The 24,337-nt window shown below is 35.3% G+C and overlaps 2 protein-coding genes across 5 annotated transcripts in view; both read left to right on the forward strand.

Moving 5' to 3' along the window:
* Positions 1 to 5,034, forward strand: part of LOC117335464 (paladin-like) — a 142,393-nt gene extending 137,359 nt beyond the window's left edge. For 3 of the 4 annotated variants that reach the window (XM_033895476.1, XM_033895493.1, XM_033895502.1), the window contains one exon: positions 122 to 5,034. The gene's annotated coding sequence lies outside the window, so the exon portion shown is untranslated. The remainder of the gene's footprint in view (positions 1 to 121) is intronic. The other variant, XM_033895484.1, reaches the window with a different exon arrangement.
* Positions 5,035 to 14,942: 9,908 nt separating this feature from the next.
* On the forward strand, positions 14,943 to 20,566 carry LOC117335483 (IQ domain-containing protein K-like). The gene is made up of 6 exons (XM_033895513.1): positions 14,943 to 15,071; positions 16,092 to 16,346; positions 16,858 to 16,955; positions 17,561 to 17,613; positions 18,919 to 19,081; positions 19,854 to 20,566. Exons 1-6 carry the CDS (start codon positions 15,017 to 15,019, stop codon positions 20,064 to 20,066), a joined length of 837 nt encoding a protein of 278 aa, XP_033751404.1. The 5' UTR covers positions 14,943 to 15,016; the 3' UTR covers positions 20,067 to 20,566.
* The last annotated feature ends 3,771 nt before the right edge of the window (positions 20,567 to 24,337 follow it).

Consider the following 24,337-nt stretch of genomic DNA (forward strand, 5'->3'; position numbering starts at 1 on the left):
GAGTGGATACAGTTAGGGTGGATACAGTTAGGGTGGATACAGTTAGAGTGGATACAGTTAGGGTGGATACACTTAGAGTGGATACACTTAGAGTGGATACAGTTAGAGTGGATACAGTTAGGTGGATACAGTTAGAGTGGATACAGTTAGAGTGGATACAGTTAGGGTGGATACAGTTAGAGTGGATACAGTTAGAGTGGATACAGTTAGGGTTGATACAGTTAGAGTGAATACAGTTAGGGTGGATGTAGTTAGGGTGGATACAGTTAAGGTGGATACAGTTAGAGTGGATACAGTTAAGGTGGATACAGTTAGAGTGGATACAGTTAGGGTGGATGCAGTTAAGGTGGATACAGTTAGGATGGATACAGTTAGAGTGGATACAGTTAGGGAGGATACAGTTAGAGTGGATGCAGTTAGAGTGGATACAGTTAGAGTGGATACAGTTAGGGTCGATACAGTTAGGGTGGATACAGTTAGAGTGGATATAGTTAGGGTGGATACAGTTAGGCTGGATACAGTTAGGGTGGATACAGCTAGAGTGGATACAGTTAGGGTTGATACAGTAAGAGTGGTTACAGTTAAGGTGGATACAGTTAGGATGGATACAGTTAGGATGGATACAGTTAGAGTGGTTACAGTTAAGGTGGATACAGTTAGAGTGGATACAGTTAGGGTGGATACAGTTAGAGTGGATACAGTTAGGGTGGATACAGTTAGAGTGGATACAGTTACGGTTGATACAGTTAGAGTGAATACAGTTATGGTGGATACAGTTAGGGTGGATACAGTTAGAGTGGATACAGTTAGAATGGATACAGTTAGAGTGGATACAGTTAGAGTGGATACAGTTATGGTGGATACAGTTAGGGTGGATACAGTTAAGGTGGATACAGTTAGAGTGGATACAGTTAGAGTGGATACAGTTAGGATGGATACAGTTAAGGTGGATACAGCTAGAGTGGATACAGCTAGAGTGGATACAGTTAGAGTGGATACAGTTAGAGTGGATACAGTTAGGGTAGATACAGATGTGGTTAAAAGCTCAGTTAGTGTGACAAACTCTGCTTTACAAATGTTAATCTTACTGGTGCAAATACTTTGAAATTCATTATACAACAGCCATTAGGGTTTACCCTGTAATTTTGTTATGCAGGGTCACAGGGACTCACATATGTGAAATCCAAGAGTCCAATGACATTTTAAAATTCACAAAATCATGGTAAAGCAGTTTCAGCATCCAGGTTGGTCATCAGGTATAACAATGTTGCCTAAAGTAATGAAATACAAACACAATAAAACACTAGTGTCAATTGAAATAAACTGTTATTTCTTCATTGTATGGCAGATTTTAGAATTACAAAGCATATCTCCAGGATGCACAGACATTTGGGAGCCCTTATGTTTTTTCCATGTTTAAGATGCAGGAAACCTGCATCAGGAAAAACCCTGTAGCCATCTTTGAAATGGTACCATTGTCCCCACGAGAGTCTCTGTATTATAGGTGACTTGTAGGGACCGATGAAATGGTACCATTGTCCCCACGAGAGTCTCTGTATTATAGGTGACTTGTAGGGACCGCTGAAATGGTACGATTGTCCCCACGAGAGTCGCTGTATTATAGGTGACTTGTAGGGACCGCTGAAATGGTACGTATACGATTGTCCCCACGAGAGTCTCTGTATTATAGGAGACCTGTAGGGACCACTGAAATGGTACGATTGTCCCCACGAGAGTCTCTGTATTATAGGGGACTTGTAGGGACCGCTGAAATGGTACCATTGTCCCCACGAGAGTCTCTGTATTATAGGTGACTTGTAGGGACCGCTGAAATGGTACCATTGTCCCCACGAGAGTCTCTGTATTATAGGTGACCTGTAGGGACCGCTGAAATGGTACCATTGTCCCCACGAGAGTCTCTGTATTATAGGTGACCTGTAGGGACCGCTGAAATGGTACCATTGTCCCCACGAAGGTTTCTGTATTATAGGTGACTTAAAGGGACCGCTGAATGGTACCATTGTCCCCACGAGAGTCTCTGTATTATAGGTGACTTAAAGGGACCGCTGAATGGTACCATTGTCCCCACGAAGGTTTCTGTATGATAAGGTGTAGGCGATTGTAGGGACAGCTGAGTCAATACCATTGTCCAACCAAAGGTTTCTGTAATTACTTAAGGTGACTTGTTAGGGACCACAAGGTTGGTATCATTCAGATGTCCATACAAATTTTTCTGTGTGATAACACTTATGTAACGTAAGGACCACCGAGTCGGTACACTTGTCCTCACAATGATTTCTGGGTGATAAATCTTATGTGACTTAAATAGGAACACTGAGTTGGTGTCTTTGTCCTCGCAAACCTTTCTGGGTGATAAGTCTATGGTGAATTGTAGAGACCAAAGAATTGTTACCATCATTCATACAAAGGTTTCTGTATCTTAGCTGACTTGTAGGATTTCAAAGAGGCTGGTTTCTGTCAAGGATCTCTAAAGACTAATGCAGGCTTTCAAAAGTCTAAATGTCACTCCAGGATTTCTGTACCAGCCCAGGGTTCCTAGTCTAAAGAACTTTGTAGTTAAAAATCATATTCATATATAAGATACAGTCGAGATGATCATCGGGATTCAATATTTACATACTGTTTATTTCATGTGAATCTAACTGAAATTTGTTACATGCAAATCTGTAGAGGTGATATAGAAAGCGACAATATGGTCCGAAGGCCGAAGTGACCTTATAAGCTTTGGTGGTGTTCTGGCATCCATACTCCAAGGTTATGACAAGGTCAATGTGACGTTGTGTGACCTTGTTGGAAACTAAAGTGTATTAAACCTTGATATGTATTAATGGTGCAGGATTCATGATTAAAATGATTCCCCAAAAAGTATACCTAATGAATATAAATAAACTTGTTTTGAGCCGCATGTTTAGAATTTGTATCTTTTTGAAATAGATCTTAAAATTGTGAATTTTGACTAGAAGTGACATTTTTCACTATTCATACACACTTTTTTAATAGAATATTTATGATTATATTGTGGTAGACTAAGTTTTCGTCATATTTTACAGAAAACTTGAATCATCTGACAAATTAGACACATATTATACATGTCCTATTATAAAATACATCATGGTACATATATACCGTATTCAACCTGATAAGATCACCTGCCCCCAACTAGCACACTACTTTTTTCAGGAAAAGAGGATGGTTGCGCTATTTGAAATATATAAAAAAGATCTTTACACCTCACTGATCTGCGTATATGATCTTCAGGCTTTTAACCAAAAACAAAGCATTATTTTTCCTACAAAAAAAAAATCCACCTAGATTTCACATGAAAACATTCCCCTTTACATGGTTTTAAGTGCACAGTGAGCTTGCTGGTTTGAATACGGCTATACTTACTCTAGAATAAACACTTAAATATGACTACCCAGTTATATATGATTTTATAAACCAATTTAATGAATTTACCTAACAATAGATCTCCTAGCTGTTTGTTATTAAATGTTATTTCCATACCAGAAAACGTCAGTTTTTACCCTTGACAGGTTTTATGTCATTGAAATACTATACAATCCATTGCCTCACATGCAATCAATTTTTTTTTACCTGGAGTAAGGTATTGTCTTATTATAATGGAGGCTATAAACAGTTACCGTAAAAACTCGTGTAATTTGCGCAGTTTTTTTGTTCTGAAATAAAGTTTAAAGTTGGGGTGCGCAAATTATACAGGTAGAGGTAATAATCATGTAGAAACTTTTCTAATATTTGGATTATTCAAATAATCCTATTTCTTGAATATCGTGTTTCAATTTTTAAGTGCTCCATTGAGTCCTATATAAATGCCTGAATCGGTCCCTTGATGGTGGATATACCTACCCTCTGTAGAATCAGTGGATCAAATTCACACTTAGATAAGTAATTTTGTAATGTAATCATGAGCTCATGATCACAGATTAAAATGAATTAAATTTCTGGACGTCTTTGTTTGAGGTGCAATAAATTGAAGTAGATGTATGCATAGAAACCAAAATTGATTCTATTTCTTTTTGAGCAAACTGTCACAAGTTTTCCTCTGAACATATTTGTTGTTGATAATTTTCATTGTTATATGGTACATTGTCTTTTTTACATCTAACACTGACATAAAGAGTGTAGGATAACACTTATCGTGTTGGTAAGTCTATCCTACAATTGTATCGTGCACATTTTACAAATGTTTAAAAAGTCCTTTTCAACATTGAAAGTGTTAGAAAGGACTGCACTATTATTTTTATATATCAATATGTACTTAAATCTGATGACTCATACTGATGTTGTAAATCACAAGTTTTAGTACAGTTGTAATTTGTTACCTAGTTTCATGGGCAGTTAAAATATTTCAAAATTAAGATAAGTTTTTGGAATATGGTTAATTTGGGAATTGAAGAAAGAGATTAAGAGACTGAGAATTATATGATTTGTTCTTTTCTTTTGAAATTAAGATTTGACAGATATTATGAAGATTTGGATCAAGAATTAATTTTGATAATTGAGAATTACAAATGGGATTTGAAGATTTGGGTTACATGTTCCAGAGGTCTGAGGTTAATGGGTCATGGGTTAGGAATTCAAATCTGAGATAAGAAATAACATGTTTGTTCAGTTGTCGGTAGTGGGTAATGAAGGGTTACTATGTAACAGTTTGGGATGGCCTGTTACCTTGAGAACATCTGATACTGTCATGTTACTATGTAACAGTTCGGGATGACTTGTTACTGTGCGAGAACATCTGATACTGTCATGTTACTATATAACAGTTGTGGATGGCCTGTTACTGTGTGAACATCATGCTACTGTTGTGATAATCACTGTTACCAAATTTACTGATTCTGCTGTTGTATTGTACAATTTCTTGTTAAATCATATGAACTGTCTCCAGATTTATTATAAAACGTTTGACAATATTAATATGTTGTTTTGTGTATTCTCTGCTTGATCACATTTGTTTTATATGAAAATTTTGTTCAATAAATTGACAATTAATATTGATATTTGTTATTTATTCAGCAAATATTATCAAATCAAAAATTCAGCTCGCTCGACCAAAGGGCTGGTGAGCTTATGCCATGGTGCAGCGACTTTCGATCATCCGTCTTCTGTCAACATTTCCTTTAAATCTCTACTTGTCCAGAACGCCTGTCTGGACCATTATTGGGCTAAGGAGATCTAACATTGTATTAATGGAGGATGTGACTCCCCTGGGGCCTACAGGGCAGGGCCCCATAGGGAAAATTGAGGTTAATCCTTTAAATCCCTACTAGTCCTGAACTCCTGAATGCATTTTGATGAAATTTGATCTTGAGCATTATCAGGCAAAGGAGATCTAATGTTGTATAAAAAAGGTGTGGCTTCCTTGGGGCTGGAGGGGTTGGGCCCAATATATAGGGAATGTAGGTAAATCCTTTAAATTCCTTCTAGTTTAAACTCCTGAATAGATTTTGATCAAAGGTCTGGAGCATTATTGGGCAAATGATCTAACATTTTATAAATGGAGCCAGGAGGGTTATATATATATATAATGGTTCCCTTTGGGTCTGCAGCCCAATAGGCTAAATTGAGGTAAATCCTTTAAATCCCTACTAGTCCTGAATGCCTGAATGAATTTTAATGAAATTTGGTCTGTAACATTATTGCATGTCCAGAGGAGATCTAATGTTAATGTACTATAAACGAAAGGTGTGGCTCCCCTGGGGCAAGATGGTTTTGGGCCCAATAGCGGAAGTGGAGGTAAATCCTTTCAATCAATTTTGAGGAAATTTGGTCTGGAACATTATTGTGCAAATCAGATCTAATGTTATATAAATGATGGATGTGTCACTCTTTGGGATGAGAGAAAGAGGGCTCAATCAAAAGGGGAAATATATATATATACATGTATATAATAAAAACCTTCAAATCCCTTTCTTTTTCAAGAATGACAGAATTTGGTCTTGTTTACCATTGTTTGGAGAGGCAGTTTGAAAGTAGGACAATATTTGAAATATAACTTAAATTAGAGTATTTTGCCATAATTACGGATATATTCAGGTGAGCAATGCAGGCCATCTGGGCCTCGTGTTTTTTTTTATACAAATCCTTGAATTCATGACAGCTAGTTTCAACCTCATCCTAATGACAAGACTATGAGTGATTGAGATACTACAAGTCCCTTTATTGCATCTGAAATTAAGTTTCCTTGAACAAGAAAAAAGTTAAGTTAATACAATTACAAGTATTTATATTAAACATCAAGTATACATGTATTTAATCCACAACAAGTCTGGAGCAGGTAATTATCACTTTGTTAGAATTTAAGTGCTATACATTCAGGGTTGACGGTTGACAAATATCTGATAAATCTGTTGATAATCAGTCCCAATCCTGTTGATCCACTCTTTAATATCCAACTTCACTTACCATTCCCCTGTATATACCTTCTAGCTGTGAAGAGCTATTGGGATCCACTGTATCTATACAAATATGTCCCCATCATCAACTACAACGGCATTGGCTCTCGTATTTGTAGTTTGAATATACTGTAATTGATATACATTAACATTCAAAACAAATTAGTTCCTTCTGTGACTATTCAGATAAATTAAAATAATGCTCCTGTTTAGAATGTATTGGATGAATAATAAAAAAAATTAAACTTCTGTTTATAGAATACATTGTATATTTGATAATAACATACATTACATGAACATTTAAGGTTTAATTTATCAATTAATAATTCACAACTATTTCCTAATATGAAAGCTAGTTCATTATGCTATTCTGGTTAAAGAAGACTTAGGGAGAAATCTCTCTTAATAATTTAAGAAAAATGTCCATGAAATATCAAAAATAAAATGAGAATATATAAGTAATTTTATGTGCAGTCCAATCTACATGTACACATATAAAGACTGTTTAAGGCAGACGCCAAAAATCGTTTAATACAACTAGTTCTTAATCCAACACAAATAGATATACGTTCTGTCTATGTGTACAATGTCATTTTGCAAATTGCTTTCTGCTCTTTAAAAATACATCAAATACATTTTTTTAAATATATTTTGTTTTTGAATTTTAGATTATATATATATACATATACACGATAACATATTTATTAATAGTTCAGATGCATGTATAATATACGTCTTAGTTTTAAGTAGCTCAGACATATATAGTTTACTGTGTGTGTGGTATTGTAATCAAGTTAGTTTGAATATTGAATAGAGATTTGCTAGTTATCTCCCTTCCCACACTGGATATCATTCTGAATTGTTGAAAGTGGTTAATACTGACAGAATTTAAATGTGTTTCCAGAGTTAAATTAACATCTCTTATCTATATTAATATCTCCAAGTTATATCTAACAATAAAACGGTACACACATAAATTTACACAGAAATATATATATAGAGATAAGGGAAATTAAAATCTATACGAATCGAGAATGTATTTCTGGGTGTTTTGGCATATCGTAACATTATCATCTATAGGTAAATCACTGCTTCCATACAGTAATAGCTGCAGATCTAGTGGTATGAAATTGTTCAGTCGAATAGCATTAGGAAAAAACGAAATATTGGTCAAATGAAGTCGGAATTTGGTAAAGAGTAGTTATAGGCGTCTCGGAGGTTATAGTGAGAGTTTTCAGATACTAAAGGAGGCAGTAGAGTGGATAAATTGCTTGGTGTTAGTTGATTTGTGATTTTATAGAAAAGTTGCAGTTTTCTCCTAGTACGACGAGTACCACTTTCAGAATATAACGAAAGTCTGCTAGCAAAAGATGGTAATCCAGTAATTATTCTTGCTATTTCTAAGTTAAGTTTTTCCAATTTGTCTGCATCACCGAGAGAACACCCGTCCCAAACCTGGCAACAGTATTCAAATTATGGCAGAATATAAGACTAAGTTTTAATTAAAGTTTGCCTGTTTAAAAGATATTTGAGCTTACAGAGGATACTTACCTGTTTTGATACCTTTTTACAAATGTTGTCAATATGAGTTGGCCATCTGCAATTTGCATCTAAAATAACTCCTAGGTGTTTATGGTTATCAACAAATTCTACGTCTACATTATTAAATATTATATCTACAACATGTTCATGTTCATTGTTTGAAATAAGTAAGGCTTCCGTTTTCAGAGGGTTAAATTTCACCAGCCATGTTTCTGCCCAATTTTGAATTTTAACTAAGTCAATATTTATTATAGTTTCAATTTTCAAAAGAGATTGACCAGACCATAATAAGGAGGTATCATCAGCAAATAATTTGGCAAGACTTTCAAGGTTACCAAGTATTTGATACATTGTATGTCATTTATATATAGGATAAAAAGAAGAGGACCCAATACTGACCCTTGTGGAACGCCAGCATTAGTAGTTCTGACGGAAGATTTTATAATTCCTACAAAACTTGTTGTTTCCGGTTACTGATATAATTGTTTAACCATTTTAAAAGTTTTCCATTTATTTCATAATTTGCTAATTTTACATTCAGTCCCTTGTGCCACACACGATCGAACGCTTTGGAGATATCACAAAATACTAGACATGCTGGTTGTTTTTTTTTCAAAAATTTTCACAAACAGTATGATAAACTTCTATCATTTGATGAACGGTAGTAGAGTGACCAGGTTGGAATCCTGACTGATATTTGTATATAAATGAGTTTCAAGTAAATAATTATTCACAAATTTCACAACTAATCGTTCAAAAACTTTAGCAATAGTACTGAATAATGATATAGGTCTTTAATTTGAAGAAACATGTTTAAATAATGGCATTACTATTGCTAATTTCCAATGATTAACCGTGATATTTGAAGTGCATGTTGATCCCAAATCTGTACGTACATGTATATCGTCTATAAATAACGCCTCACATCCCAAATCAATTGCCGGCAGATTCTGTCTCAAATGCGATAGTATCAAAATTCACAACTGAACCCTCATTTAAGTCAGCAAAGTCATCTGCTGATGGCGATTGTTATTCAACGCTGTATCGATTTAAAATCATTTTATCAGTCGGAAGTGAACATTTACCAACACAATTGAGGTATATAACTTGGTTAGAGATGATCACCTATAGGGAAGTAGTGTTAAACCATCCTCGGCGTAGTAGCTTTACATTGCTGTCTCCTGACTATGAGGAAGCATGCTTGAGTTGTGCCGGTGACGGGACATATTCCAGTATGTGGACAATGTTAGCATTGACTAATATAATACAAGTACCAATACAGTCAGTATACCCGTTATTTCAATGGCGCCAAAAACTTTGCAGCGGTAAGACTAAATACTACGTAGGGTCCAACATTTGCAAGTCATCCAAACCGAATCCTTCCTCTAGTACCCCCGTAGTCAAAGTGATGTGGACCAGCTTACAACCACCCGTAAAAGGGTGTCTTTGGACCCCAAATCACTTCGTCCCCTTAGTCTCTCAAACCATGATTTCGTCCCAAACACAAGAACGGATTAGGCATATTCGAAAACCTACAGTGGACGATAAAATCAGACAATTTCCCAACAGCAACTCCAGACTAAACCCCAAAACTAGCTAAACCGACCAAACGTCAATCTGACAGTTTCGAGCATCAAACCCAGATCATTCTCCTTAACCAAACGCCTAAATGACACATTTGACCGTCCCAGAAAGAAACCTAAAATTCAAAGTCCTATAGCTATTAATTCAGACTCTTTTGAATCCACCAACATGTATGGGGTATTGTCTTCCTTGTCAAGTGACAATGACACTGATGAAGATAACAGGCATTTTTATGACGATGACACATACATTTTGTATTTTGTATCTAATCCAAATAGAACATTCTCCCTTCCACCAAAAAAACATTGACTCTCTGACAGCTCTTTATCAGATTATTTCGAACCTAGGAACGATTTAGAAACCTCATCTGAAATACAAAACCATGACAGAGCAGATCAAAATCAAAACAGTAAATTAAACACGGCCGCAATTTCAGGAAATTCATGAATAGCGAGGAAATTTTAGATGTGTTTAGGGAAACAACAGATGTAGCTACAAAAATACCGCTAGGGAATAAAAACAATACATATATTGTCATTGATAACTCAAATAATTCAGGGAAGGGTAGATCAGATTACCCGGATGACTGGAGCATGGTGTTCAAAAAGTGGAACAACAGCCAATTCGTACTATTCTCTGGCAGCAGACAACAAATTGTGCACAATATCAAATAAAGATGAAGTATTCAAAGTTAAAAAAAAAACAAATCAAAGGTAAAACTGTTTTCGAACCCTGTGCTCCACAGCCAGACCAATATTAATGTTTTCATAGATACTATACAATAATGAAAGACAAAGCAAACTTTAGGGTTACAACAATAACTGCAGCCCCAAATTCATTAGACCATATTAAAAACCTGGCATTGATTGAATACTCGAGAGAAAGGGGGAATCCATGCCACATGGAAATTCAAAATCTAAAAGTAATTATATAAGAACTGACCTTCGTATTTTGGGCGTTGATAGGACATTTCATTTAGGCAAATGTTTCGTCACGACAATTATATACATATAAAAACAAAGGCGTGGTGCAACGATCTTCAAACGAGAATCCAATCATGCTAGGCCCAATTTTTCTATATTGGGACGCAGATTACAAAACGTACCATTAATTTTTTTCACATGTACACGCCCAATTAGGAACCAGTAAGGTCACCATAGGTAGCAATGAGGAGCGAGCAAAGACAAATGCACTACATGATGCCTTCCCAAATGGGAACTTTTATGTTGTGTACCAGACACATTAAAGAAAACTTAAATAGATTTTTAGAGAAAAAAGGTACATCCATTAAAGATAGACAGGCAATTTCCAGTACCTTTTTGCTGAAGACAATGCCATCTTCAATGACCTGGAATATGCAAACTGAAAGGACAATTTAGAACCATATCTAAACATTAATTTTGAGCAATATTGGCCAAATTTTCTGGAACCAAAATTGAAGTCATTTGTCATTGCACCCCTCCAGAACAAAATCCTATCTGAGTTAAGGACCAACAATAACTCAGAATCCATGAACAACATGCTAAAACAGGCGGCAGATTTTAAACAACACAAGTTGCCAGAGCTTGTAGACAAAATGTCCTCAGTGTCGAACATTAAAATTTTAGACCTCCAAAGGGCCTTGCATGGAAGTGACAACTTCAAGGTTGACACACCGTTCATATCATTCCGAGTCAATACAGATGTATGGGCTGAAAAAAACAATCGAGGAAAAGACACTCACTTTCCATCCTTTCTAGAGAAAAAGAAAACATCAACAAAAACTAGATCCAAAATTAATTAAATCATCTACCAACTGTTCTTGTCCACACCCAAAATCTACTAGTGGCAAGAAACCTGGTCAATGAAGACGTTGCAAGTCCGAGAAAACCAGGAAATAAACCACTTCCATGATAGGCCACAAAATCAGTTATCGAATTTAATGAATGAATGGTACGTTTTGCAGAACCCTTTCCATAAAGTTATAACTATTTCATGCTACTTTGTAAATATTTTGTCACTTTTTTATAATCATTCCATCGTGTATATTTCAGTCTCAGTGTCCGCGTGTCGGAGCCATATTTGTTATATGGTGATCTAGACTGTTATGTACATACATGTTTTTTTTTTTTATCTGTTATATGCCCTTTTATCAAAGTGTATATATTAATTAGTTTAATATTAACTAGTGTCTTAATACATAAATGTATGCAGTAATTTATTTGTAAATATTGCTGTTTCCACCATTTGGAACCAAACTTGATGTTTATCAAAGTTTTTAACCAGGTGTATATACATAAATTTGAAGATATTTTTATTATCATTTTTACCTTGCGTATATTTATGCATACATATACATGTATGCTGCATTTATTTGTAAATATATTTATGGTCTGTTTCCATGACTACAACTTGATGGTATATATCCTTTTAACCAAATGTATATAGTTAAGAGAATTTTTAATATCAATGTCTGCCTACGTATATACATTGAAGCTTATAATTATATGCATGTATGTAGTATTTTAATTATCTGTTAATGTACTAACAGAAGTCAGTTTCTGTATGCCATAACTAAAATTTTATTCAACAGATTTTTTTAACCAAGTATGTGTATATACGATATTGTATTTTAATATTATTTTTACCCTGGTGTTTACTATCATTTGTATATGTCAGTCTCAGTTTCCGCATGTCGGAGTCATAGTTTTAATATGGTGATCTAGACTGTTATAAATACAATTGTGTAAGCGTCAAATATTGTCAAAACTGATTTCATGATAATTTATGTACATGTATTTTTCGTACAAAATAAGTTAGCTATGTATTATTGGTCTCTGTTTCCGCGTGTCTGAGCCATACTTTATGGTCGTCTATAGACCGATAGCTAGATTAAGTAATATTTCAAACTTTTTGCATGAATAACTTTATATATGTAGTATTTAAATAGATTGCAGTATAAATGCATAATTTTATGTATAGTTCCAGTATGAAAATGGCGATCTTTATTATTGGCAAGCATTATATTTCCAGTTTTTCATTCATATGATGATAAATAATGATAATTACACTTTGTAACCACATAAATCATTTATGTACATGTATTGTTGTCATATTTCCGATACAGATATATGATAATCTTACATTATTTTAGCTATAAACAATGTTCTCTCAGTAGCTAGACCCAGGCGCGGATCCAGGGGGTGGGGGTGGGGTGGGGGTGGGGGGGAGTTATAAAGTGATAATGCGAGCGCCGTAGGCGCGAGCCGAATCTTTTTTTGGCGAGGGACGGGGTCTGCGGCCGTCCCGAAGGCCCCCAGCGGGTCCAGGGCAGCGCCCTGGTAGGGGGTTCCAGGGGGGCGAAGCACCCCGGCGGAAAATGAATATAGCAAATTTGCAATCATTCGGGATCAGGCGCGGATCCAGGATTTTCGAAAGGGAGGGCCCAGAAATTTAGTGATAATGCGAGCGCCGAATTTTTTTCCATTTCTAAAGCAATAAAAAATTGTTCCTCCCTCCTCTTTCTATAGGCCAATTCGAGCATTTTAACGTGTTCTAGTGCCAATTTTCTGGTATAATAATATAAAGAACAATTACTAATTGTAATGGGAAACATTTACAGAAGTCCCCCAAATGACCCCGCTGTCGTACCGCTGTTTTCGCCATCCCTCAAAACCACTTAACACCAATTTTCAACAAAATCGAATAATATTTATGTTAAAATGTGAAAGTGAGGTTACGAGAGTGACCGGTGTCCCATGATGTATCTAGATTCCAAATTTGAGCAAAATCTGACAATATCTGAAGAAGAAGAATATTTTCGCGCAGTTGCATTGTTATCTTATTATCCATTTGTTTTTCATTAGTGACAACTTAAAGGTGTCATTATTAGTTATTAGCAGTTATTCTTCCTCCTATCGTACTATGACTGCAAGGTCGGATACAGGATTTTCAGTTAGGGCCGGGGGGCCTGCGGGGGTTCTCCCCGGACAAATTTTTAGCAGGTAAATGCAAAATCCTGCATTCTTATGTATTTCACGATAGATTCATACAATTTTATAAGGGGCTAGCTATGTCCATAACATGATCTTAAAAAGTTACTTTACCGCTGTGTCAGAGACACAAAGATTTGACTAGCTTTATAAACCTTTCTTTCTTCATTTTCAAATTGTGTCTACGTGTTTACTTTCTCAATACTCGGTATTCTAAAAAAAAAAAAAACCCAAAAAACCCCAAAAAAACCAACGACAATCAAAGCTTCAGGATTTTTTAAATTTTGTTTTTAAATTATGTGTACGCAATTGTGTACTCGCGTATAGGAAGCTACGCCCCTGTCTCTTAATAATTTAAATGTATCAATCCATATAGTTTCATTAACTTCGGATGTAATTCAGACTTTATTATGCTATTGTTTACATGTACATTTGTAAACGCTATATTGTCATTATTGCTGTGATGATATATTTTATTTTTTTCCTGAATAAATGTCCAGAACTGGATCCTTAGTGTTTCTTTCTTATTCTTCCACTAATTATAAGTATGTACTGAAAGCCACGTGGTCATTATTTTAAGTCGTTGCTTGTTAGAGTTACCTCCCTTTGAATATACATGTTACAATTTCAGAACTGAGAACCCAAATCAGCATTATCAGGTTGGCGAAGAACCTTTTAAATGCCATAATTAAGTTGCCATGTATTTATCTCATTTTAAAGGTGTTTTGGGGTAGGTATAGGGTGTTTTGGGGGTAGTTTTGGGTGTTTTTGGGTAAATCGTCGCGCCTATATATATATATATATGCAGGGGCAAAGAGCCACGGTGTGATGACCATTAGTCCATAATCAGAGACCTATATACTATATAGGTCTCTGTCCATAATGCATAAAGTTTGAAATTAACATATAAATTATATAATTTTAATTTCTTGTAAGGGTTGTGAACAGATCAAACTATATAAGCATCATTAAAATATTTAATAAAATGCAATACATATGACACAAAGCTATATATAGTCGTATCTGTTTTAGTTCGCGATCGAGAGAGAGATTAAATTTGTATGACAAAATACATGTTGTACGGAATCAACAAATATATATTCATTGTAATGCTTTAATTTGTATAAATGGAAATAAAATGCTAGCTTGTGTCTTTGTTATTCGATCGACAGTACGGGAAAACACACACGCGATAGTATGTGATTAGCAACTGTGAAAAATTAAGTCGTGATACCTTACAAGTATACATTTTGCGGAGTTATCTTTCTTGTATCACGGCAACCCCGAATTATTGCGCGGATCGTGATTCTTTACATTTCTTTGTAAACCGATATAAGCTTTGATAATTAGGTCTTTATTTAGTAATAATAACTATCACATTTGAGGAATATGTTATAGATATGACATATTTAGAAAGAATAATTAAAAACTACATTTTGCCCAAAGATAAATTTGGTGCGTAGTGATACGGTTATAAACAACATGGCGGTCATAACAAGAGTTCCACCTAAAAATCTTTGGGATGAAATTGTCAAAGGTATTGTGCGATGATACACGACTTAGTAGATGCTTGTTTCGTAGTTATTGTAGTTTGAGGGGTTTTAGATAATGTTAAATTTGAAAATTCAAATAAAGCTGCCGTGAGCAATACAATAATAATAGATAAATTCAGTCTGTGCTACAGACTGGTCCAAGTCCGTCGGATGGGACTTAAAAGGGTGTCCCGTGTTGGGATGTCCAACTTCCACGATCAAGATCCCTCTGCGGTTTTTCGATGAAGAGTAGGCGTGATAACGCCGGGCCAGAAGAAAGGATAGTTTTAGACAAATATTTAATGTTTTTGATATATATATTTACTAGGTGTTTAGATGGACGTCAAAAACCTTGATAAACCAAATTGACAGGGCCAGTAGGGTATTCTTAAATAAATAAAGTCTGTGGTCGGTGTGTTAGTCTGCTAAAACTGACTGATTTGACACATCCTACATATGTAGTATATTTCAGTCCCTGATAATGGTCAGTTTTAGCGGTCTAAGGCAGGTTGAAGCATCAATGCAGAAGACATACAAAATGTATTTCAGTATGAGCGTATTGACGTTATTTAAAGACAACAGTATACTGTACTTTTGAATTGTAAGGTAAGCTGTAAGATGTACTTTCCCACATTACTACAGTGTACTTATTGAATATCAAAGTTGGATGGACCTTATGATCCAGGCCAGGCCAGTATACTGTAGAGTATATGGTTTGCATTAATTTTTGTATTTGCCTTCGTGTGAACATAGTATACTATATTACAAACCCAATATTTGTTACAGTCTGGCTGATATATATTTTGACACATTTGACATTTCCTAGGGTAATTTTCCAAACATTTCATTGTATTGGTTAAAACGAAACCTCCCTGTGATGCAAACATTTGAATGTATATGTAGCTCCTGTACAGATCCGAATAACCAAAATGAAATATACATTAGCTGCAGCGGTAGAGGTTTCTTTTATTTGAGAATGCTTACTTCGTTACACAACTGTAACCTGTTTAATTTTGTGTTTTCAGAGTTTGCCTCACAAAGGCCACCTTTCAGGGACGATGATGATATATCAGTACGGACAGAGTATATTGATTATAACCCAGCCAAGCATAATCCAGTGTTTTATGGTAAAATGCATGAACAGGTTGTAACAGATAATGATCCCATGAAAGATGTGGACCCAGCTACAACTCATCCCTCATGTGTTGGATTCGCCTTTACAGAGAAACCTCCAGACTCTCCGCCACCACCTCCTACACCTCCACCACCAAAGGAAAAATGTGAGATTTTGATTATTCCAGGAGACTCTGCCATCATTTTCAGTTTTCAGTGGGTCTGAATATAAAATTATTATTTGCACACTGAATCAAGTCATACAAAAAAGTTTGCAAACGTATATAAAGTTTTGTCAAAATTCAAAAATATGTATCATGAAATTCAATCTCTGTTATTCAATTCAAGACTTGCAATAATTGAGAGTATATATTGATGACACAAAATTAGATATAAGGTTCGCAATACATTTTTATTTTGAATGCTGCCTAGCTGCCAGATAAAGAAATAGGTACTGTAAATATGTACATTGATCTGATGAGAGCCTTAGGCACTAAGCAATTTTGAAAAAAAAATAAAATAAAAAGTGAACTTTTCTATATTTCTGATTTCTGAAAACAGCAATCAAAACAAATATTTTTCTATGTAGATATAATAAATATTTTAAAGGATGGAATGCTGAGGGGGGGAAAAGCAACACAAAAAACATGCTTAGAATGGATTGGTTTTTAATTTCAGGTAATCCCAGGGAGTATTTAGAACATTATGTATTTCCAGTCCTATTACCTGCCCTTGAGGAGATGTTGAGACAAGCAAAGAAAGAAAAATGCTTAGAGGTACATAGTATATAATGTTCATTTAGTGTTTCTCATCTTTAAAATGGATTTTAAGGTATTTACATGCAATATGATTTAATTTCACAAAGTTTATTTATTAATGTTTTGTTAAGTGAGCTTGAAGGGGCTGTGGTGGCTGAGTTGTAAAGGTGTCCCGACACTTTATCACTAACCCTCCACCTCTGGGTTGCGAGTTTGAAACCCACGTGGAGCTGTTGCCAAGTACTGACCAAAGGCCAGTGGTTTTTCTCTGGATACTCTGGCTTTCCTCCACTTCCAAAACCTGGCATATCGATCCTTAAATGATTCTGGCTGTAAATAGGACAAAAATAAAATAACCAAATAAACCAAATTAAGTGAGCTTGATATCATACTAAACAGAAATCTGATAATGAAAATAGTGATACATGTAGCTATCAAACAGCTATGATTATTAAGCACTTTCAAAGTCACCCTGATCTCCGAAAAAGATGATTGTCTATGGGTTTCAGTTTTGCGTTGAAGAATAAATTAGAACCAAATGAAATGTTTTATAAAACAGTGATTACTTGACTAATTGGTATTTATTTCCATGATGGTATATATGTTGCATTGATTATTTACAGAGAAAAAGGACAAAGTTCAATGCCTTAGATTTCCTTACAGAATATTTATATAAGTAAGTATTCAAACATTTGTGCAGTTTTACTAATAACATATATTGTGAACATTAAATTTACACGTTGAGAAAACTTTCAGTTTTTCAGGTCTGTATCCATTAATTGTCAGGAACCTTTTAATGCAAGAAACACTATTATTCATTGAATTTTTATAGTGTTATCAACATTTTAAAATATTTACAGATACTTGTTCAATATTTGTAGAAATATAGATTTTCGAAATCTCAATAATTTTAAGGGTTTAAATTTCAAAAGTATACAACTATATATACCGTATTTGACCTAATAAGGGCGCCCCTACCTTTTTTCAAGGAAATAAATCTTTGACTGAGTGTCAAAATGGTGTCAAAATGGTGTTCAAAAGTAATAATTCATGTGAAATATTTTGCTACTTTATGTGTTCAATTTTCTTCAGCAAATTAAGTAACTGGAACACATGTTTTCGCCACATTTTGTGTATTCCTTCAGGCTACAGATGACATGTCAGTGCAAAGAGCACCCAAAACTAAACACACATACAAATAATAACTTACCATCTTTATTTGAAGATAAAGTAAAGACTTAATTCTTGTTGATAAATAACTTTTATTCAGAACAGAAAGCTAGTAAAAGACATTGTAAATCAATTATTAGGTCAAAGAAAACGATGTCTGATATATATGATCTGGGAAATCACCTGTTTCTATAAATAGAACACAAAAGAGTTCCATTTGAACATAAATGGTGGAACACACGTTCTCTGGTCTAAAGATCAGCTGGCATGGTTTACAAGTTTACAGGAGTATTCAAGTGATGTTTAAGTTTAATATATGATAATGAATAGATATCTTCATCTGGAATATTTTTATGACTGAATATTTTACCGTTTCCACAACCTTGGGTATTCTGCTATAAGGTATAATCTGTTTCATAAAACTTCAGAATAACTAATCTTAATAAGGGCGCCCCCACTGTCAATTACCTGCGCCCTGCGCCCTTATTAGGTCAAATACGGTAGCTTAATTGATTTCTATAAAATCTTACTACACAAATTGTTGATGCAGGGAGAAGTTTTGAAGTTTATAAAAAATGTCTGAGTCTAGTTAATATTATTATTGCATAAGTTGCAATACAGATTGAATATAAATATTTAAATATTTTTAAATGTAATAAATTTATGCTGAAAAATTGAGTTATTGTTGCAAAATCTCATCTTTTTAGAAACATATATGTATCTGGTATACACAGAACAAGGTATTTATTCATGACACATGATTTTGTAAAGACAGTATATATAATTCTGTCATTTTTATTCCTTTTCACAGACGCAATTCCTTGCACAGTGGAAGAGAAAATGTACAGCTTGAAGAAATACCTTTCGTAAAGGAGTGGCTAAAGGACCATCCTCGTCCACCTCTACCTTTGTCTCTGGTCTGGACAGAGGAAGAGGCTACCCTTATCATACAATCCTACTGGAGAGGATATCTGGTGAGTCTTATTTCTAGAAAGTCTAATCCTGGTCACAGCACCAATTTTCAAAGCACATGGGCATGTCTTTCTTGTTTTCAATTTTTGATTCATTTGCATTGAAATATAAATCTATTTTAATGTTTCATTAAGAATGCAAGTTATAGTGTCATATACTCGTTAATATAGACATTAATTGTGAAGGCAAGTACTAATTAATATTGCAGGGGTTGACACTAACTTAGTCGCCTTGACAGACCGCTGGGCTGCCAGGTTTTGAAATGATCGAGGCAGCCCGGGCTGCCAATGGTGAAACCCCTCCTAGGGGATTTGGGGGAACGTCCCTAAAATGCAGTTTCCTGCTGTCTAGTTCATTCTGAGCATAAACATATTAGATCTTACACCAACAGGTTTTATATAAACAGTTTTGAAAATGAAATTATTGAAGTAAACGAGGACAATTTTAGCTGGACATTATATATACATTTGGCTGAAAATGTTGGCAGCCCACAGGGCTGCTGGTCTGGACATTCTGGCAGCCCGACCAGATTTCAGGCAGCCTAGGGCTGCCGGGCTACTGTTAGTGTCGATCCCTGTATTGACATTGAATCAATACATTAACTATTGACTATTGTTTTACTGATATGGACAGTAACTTCCTCTCACATGACATGAGACTTAAATTGAAATCAAAATTAAGGCTCTCTACTTGAAGAAATTATTTTGATATTTACATATTTCAATAATTGTAGACACTCATACGCATGTAACCAAAATGTGATTTGTACTTTAGGTACGACGAGAGCCAGACGTACAGGAACTACGACAGTGGCAGAGAGAATGGAGGGAAGAAAACAGTAACATCTCCAGACGTGTAAGTGATTTCTGGGAGAAAAAGATGCCGGAGGGTGATAAACCCACACCAAACGCTTCAGAGGATGTACTGACAGGGGAGGCAACTCCAATTACAGTACAGTCGCCAACGAAACAAGCAGACACCAAGTGATCACGATGGCTGGACCGAGACATTGTTATCTGTCATCAACAGCAGGGGAGGACATCATGTATACAGGAAAACATCTCTAAGCATTTGTCTGGAGTTTGGCTCAAATAATTATTTGAGGTTTTACACCTGTAAATTTCTCACCTGTGCAAACATATACCGAGTCTTTAAAATCGATAGCCATTGTGTTGAAAATAACAAGATATGAACAGAAATTTTGAGGAAATGCTTGCTGTGGTAAAATTTTCCTTATAAAATTGCATGGATTTTCTACATCATTTGAAGTTAATGAAAATGTTCAAGGGAGCAATGTGACCCAAGTGGAGGAATTTTAGTAGAAATCTATTACTGGTTACATCCAGAGGATAAAGGTCTGTGATATTCATACACATGAATTATTTCATGTGTACATAATCATTTAAATATTTTAAATGTTTGTGAAATAGTTATTGTGAAAAATAATATTTAATGATATGTAAAATACAAAACAAAAAACACAAACATAGATTTGTTATTGTTTATTTATCAGGTAAGTTTTAGATTAGTTTTGTACATGGTACAGAGTCAGATCCAAAAAGCAAGGAACCAAATGCTGTTTTGAAGTAACATTCCCACCCTGTGTTATGTTTATTTGAGAGTTCCTTTGGGAGAAAATGGGCAAATCATTAATTAGTTTTGGGAAGAAAAGAGAAATCCTGATTGTTTTTTTAATCCAAAAAGAGAACTCTAGATGCATTGTATTGTCCTTTGAATCACTGATGCTGGAGACACAGGTTATGCTGACCATTAATAATTAGTTTGATGGCTGTATATGATCAGGTTTCCTCTTCATTATATGGAATGAGAAGAAACTTCCATTGTAGGAGTTAAAGATATCTGCAAAGTTTTACAGCAAAGTTGAGGAGACAAGTTTAACAAGTGCAATCAATTATTGCGAAAGCTCACCGGCGGCAGCAATCACACTTTGCATTCATTTTTATGTATGTATAAGCATGTCATTTTGAAATTGTATGTCACATAATATCGCTCCTAGACCTCTAATGGATGTATAAACCAAATAAGAAGGGTGTGGACTTACAAGCTTTTCAAAACTAACCCCCAAAATCTTTAAAGTGAGTTTTTGTGTCAAAAAAAGTAAGTCGACTTAATAGTAAAATGCCAAAATGCCAATTTTTTTCTGCATGATTTGCCATAACATCACTCCTGGATCTCTAATGCATGTATAAACCAAATTAGAAGGGTGATAGGTGTATACTTTTGGACTTGCCCCCAAAACTTTAAAGTGGGTTTTGGTGCAAAAAAAGTTAAGTCCACAAAATGGTAAAATGCAAAAAAATCACATTTTTTTCTGCATGATTTTGTCATAACATCATTCCTAGACCTCAAATGAATGTATAAACTAAATAAGAAGGGCATAAGGTGTATACTTTTGGACTTACAATCTTTCAAAAAACTTACTCCAAAAACTTTAAAGTGGGTTTTGGTGCCGATAAAGTTAAGTCCACAAAATGGTAAAATGCGAAAAAATCACATTTTGTTCTGCATAATTTTGCCATAACATCACTCCTAGACCTCTAATGAATGTATAAACCTACTTAGAAGGGCATGAGGTGTATACTTTTGGACTTACAGGCTTTCCAAAAACTTACTCCAAAAACTTTTAAAGTTTTGGGGTGGAACGCCGACGCCGGGGTGACAGCATTAGCTCTCGGTTACTCGTAACCGGTGAGCTAATAAATTCCTTATGAAGAAGAAATAAACTCAAAATCCTTTCTATCACCATTACCATAAGCTTGTATGTGAATGTCCCGTACATTTTCTCTGACCAATTTCATCATTTGATTGACTGTTGACAATGTGTCACCATAATGTCACGACATTGTGTCTCTTCACTCATTACAGAGCGATTCAACACAGGTAACAATGTGACATCATAATGTCACGACATCGTGTCTCTTCACTCATTACAGGGCGATACTACAGGAGTAACAATGTGACATCATAATGTCACGACATCATGTCTCTTTACTCATTACAGGGCGATGCTACAGGGGTAACAATGTGACATCATAATGTCACGACATCATGTCTCTTTACTCCTTACAGGGCGATACTACAGGGGGTAACAATGTGACATCATAATGTCACAACATCATGTCGACTCATTACAGGGCGATACTACAGGGGTAACAATGTGACATCATAATGTCACAACATCATGTCGACTCATTACAGGGCGATACTACAGGGGTAACAATGTGACATCATAATGTCACAACATCATGTCTCTCTTAACTCATTACAGGGCGATACTACAGGGGTAACAATGTGACATCATAATGTCACAACATCATGTCGACTCATTACAGGGCGATACTACAGGGGTAACAATGTGACATCATAATGTCACAACATCATGTCGACTCATTACAGGGCGATACTACAGGGGTAACAATGTGACATCATAATGTCACAACATCATGTCTCTCTTAACTCATTACAGGGCGATACTACAGGGGTAACAATGTGACATCATAATGTCACGACATCGTGTCTCTCTTTACTCATTACAGGGTGATACTACAGGGGTAACAATGTGACATCATAATGTCACAACATCATGTCTCTCTTACTCATTACAGGGCGACACATCAGGGGTAACAATGTGACATCATAATGTCACAACATCATGTCTCTCTTAACTCATTACAGGGCGACACATCAGGGGTAACAATTACTCCTACGTGTATAACATATGAGGCCGCTGGTCGGCTCTTTTTCTATCGGATATTATTTTGCCGACTGCGGTTACACGGCGCCTGTCAAAAGTATCTCGCTGTGTAAAACCTCTAACATTGTTGGAGTAGGGTAACAATGTTACAGAAACTTAGTAATCTTAGGTATGATTCATAGTTTTAGAATGTCTGTTAAAAATATACATTTAAAAAATGTACATACAAAATGTACATGCAAAATGTTAGCACAAATAAAAGATTACTTCGGTCACCACATTTCTATAGGGCGAATATCCAGGAATTACCAAGACCCTTGCTAGGAGAAAGTCCGGGGTGGTCTGGTTTTAAAGATTGTAAATATATCATGGCCACTCGTATATCTTGGCGTCCATTAAAGTAAAATCTACAAATTCAAACTGAAAAAAAATTCACCAAGTAAAAATCTGAGACAGAAGAAACACCAATCAATTTAATCCATTATGACCAGTCAGACTTAAAATTAAACGAGCTCAACCTACACATCAAGTTTGAGGAAAATCCTTCTCAAGTACTTTTGTGATATCAAATTTAAACTGTCAAAATCAAAGATGGCTACCTGTCGCCTATTTCCTGATCAGACTAAAAATTAAGCGGGAACTATAAGGGACTTAAGGCAACGTACAAATGTACACATGGACTTTGAGAAATGTATCGTTCGAGTACTTCTCAATAAATAGCGACTATCAAAATTCAAAATGGCTGCCTTTTGGCCATTTTGTTTTCCTGATCAGAATCAAAATTGAATCGTCAAAGAATGCAAGAAATCAAGGCGAAGAGCGATAACTCTTACACTCTTCTGACACCAAATCTATATGGTGCCACAAACGGAATAATTTGTTTTCATAACTTTTGATGACCAACTGTTTCGCTCGAGGATCGACATATTGTAATGGAATCATTGGACCATACTAGTCAGACGGTGTCCCCAGATTGTATTTAAACACCTTCCACATATACAATCTGTAATAACGCCAGGAGAAAGGCGTATACTATATATCCCCAACAACAATATTTACTCAAAGGGTTGAATTCACTGTGCGTGAATAAGGGGAAATTGTCACTGAAATAGGCCACCCTTGAAAATATCAAGTAGCACAATTCATACGGAACATATGTAGCAGGCTAGCGCATTATGGGTGAGTAACATATATATATATATATTTAAGAATTATGATAGCAATTTAAATTGTACGTAGATTGAGGAAATAGACGCAATACGTTCTGCACATGGTTGATCTTACAGGCGTTACCGAATCGAAACCTACATGTAAATGGTCAAATTGATTAACATATTTCCCGATTACATGTATGTTGAGGCCCCTATCCCTGTCAAGAGAGATAGGGATAGCATCCACTGGTAAGCGAAACTGATATCGTCTTCAGCTTTTAGTATTTATTCATGACATTGTGATAAGATACACGAATACGTGTACAATGTATTGCAAACATAGATTTTTAAACTGAAGGTTCAACATTTTTTATAACGTCTGAAGTCGTACA

The sequence above is a fragment of the Pecten maximus genome, chromosome 1 (assembly GCF_902652985.1).
Source record: "Pecten maximus chromosome 1, xPecMax1.1, whole genome shotgun sequence".
Classification (NCBI taxonomy): Eukaryota; Metazoa; Mollusca; class Bivalvia; order Pectinida; family Pectinidae; genus Pecten; species Pecten maximus.

Bases quoted from the DNA above. Each gene is read 5' to 3' on its own strand.
- LOC117335483 (XM_033895513.1), top strand. From the start codon at position 15,017: ATGGCGGTCATAACAAGAGTTCCACCTAAAAATCTTTGGGATGAAATT. The intron at 17,614-18,918 runs GTAAGTATTCAA...TCCTTTTCACAG, and splicing joins CTTACAGAATATTTATATAA to ACGCAATTCCTTGCACAGTG. The intron at 19,082-19,853 runs GTGAGTCTTATT...TTTGTACTTTAG, and splicing joins CCTACTGGAGAGGATATCTG to GTACGACGAGAGCCAGACGT.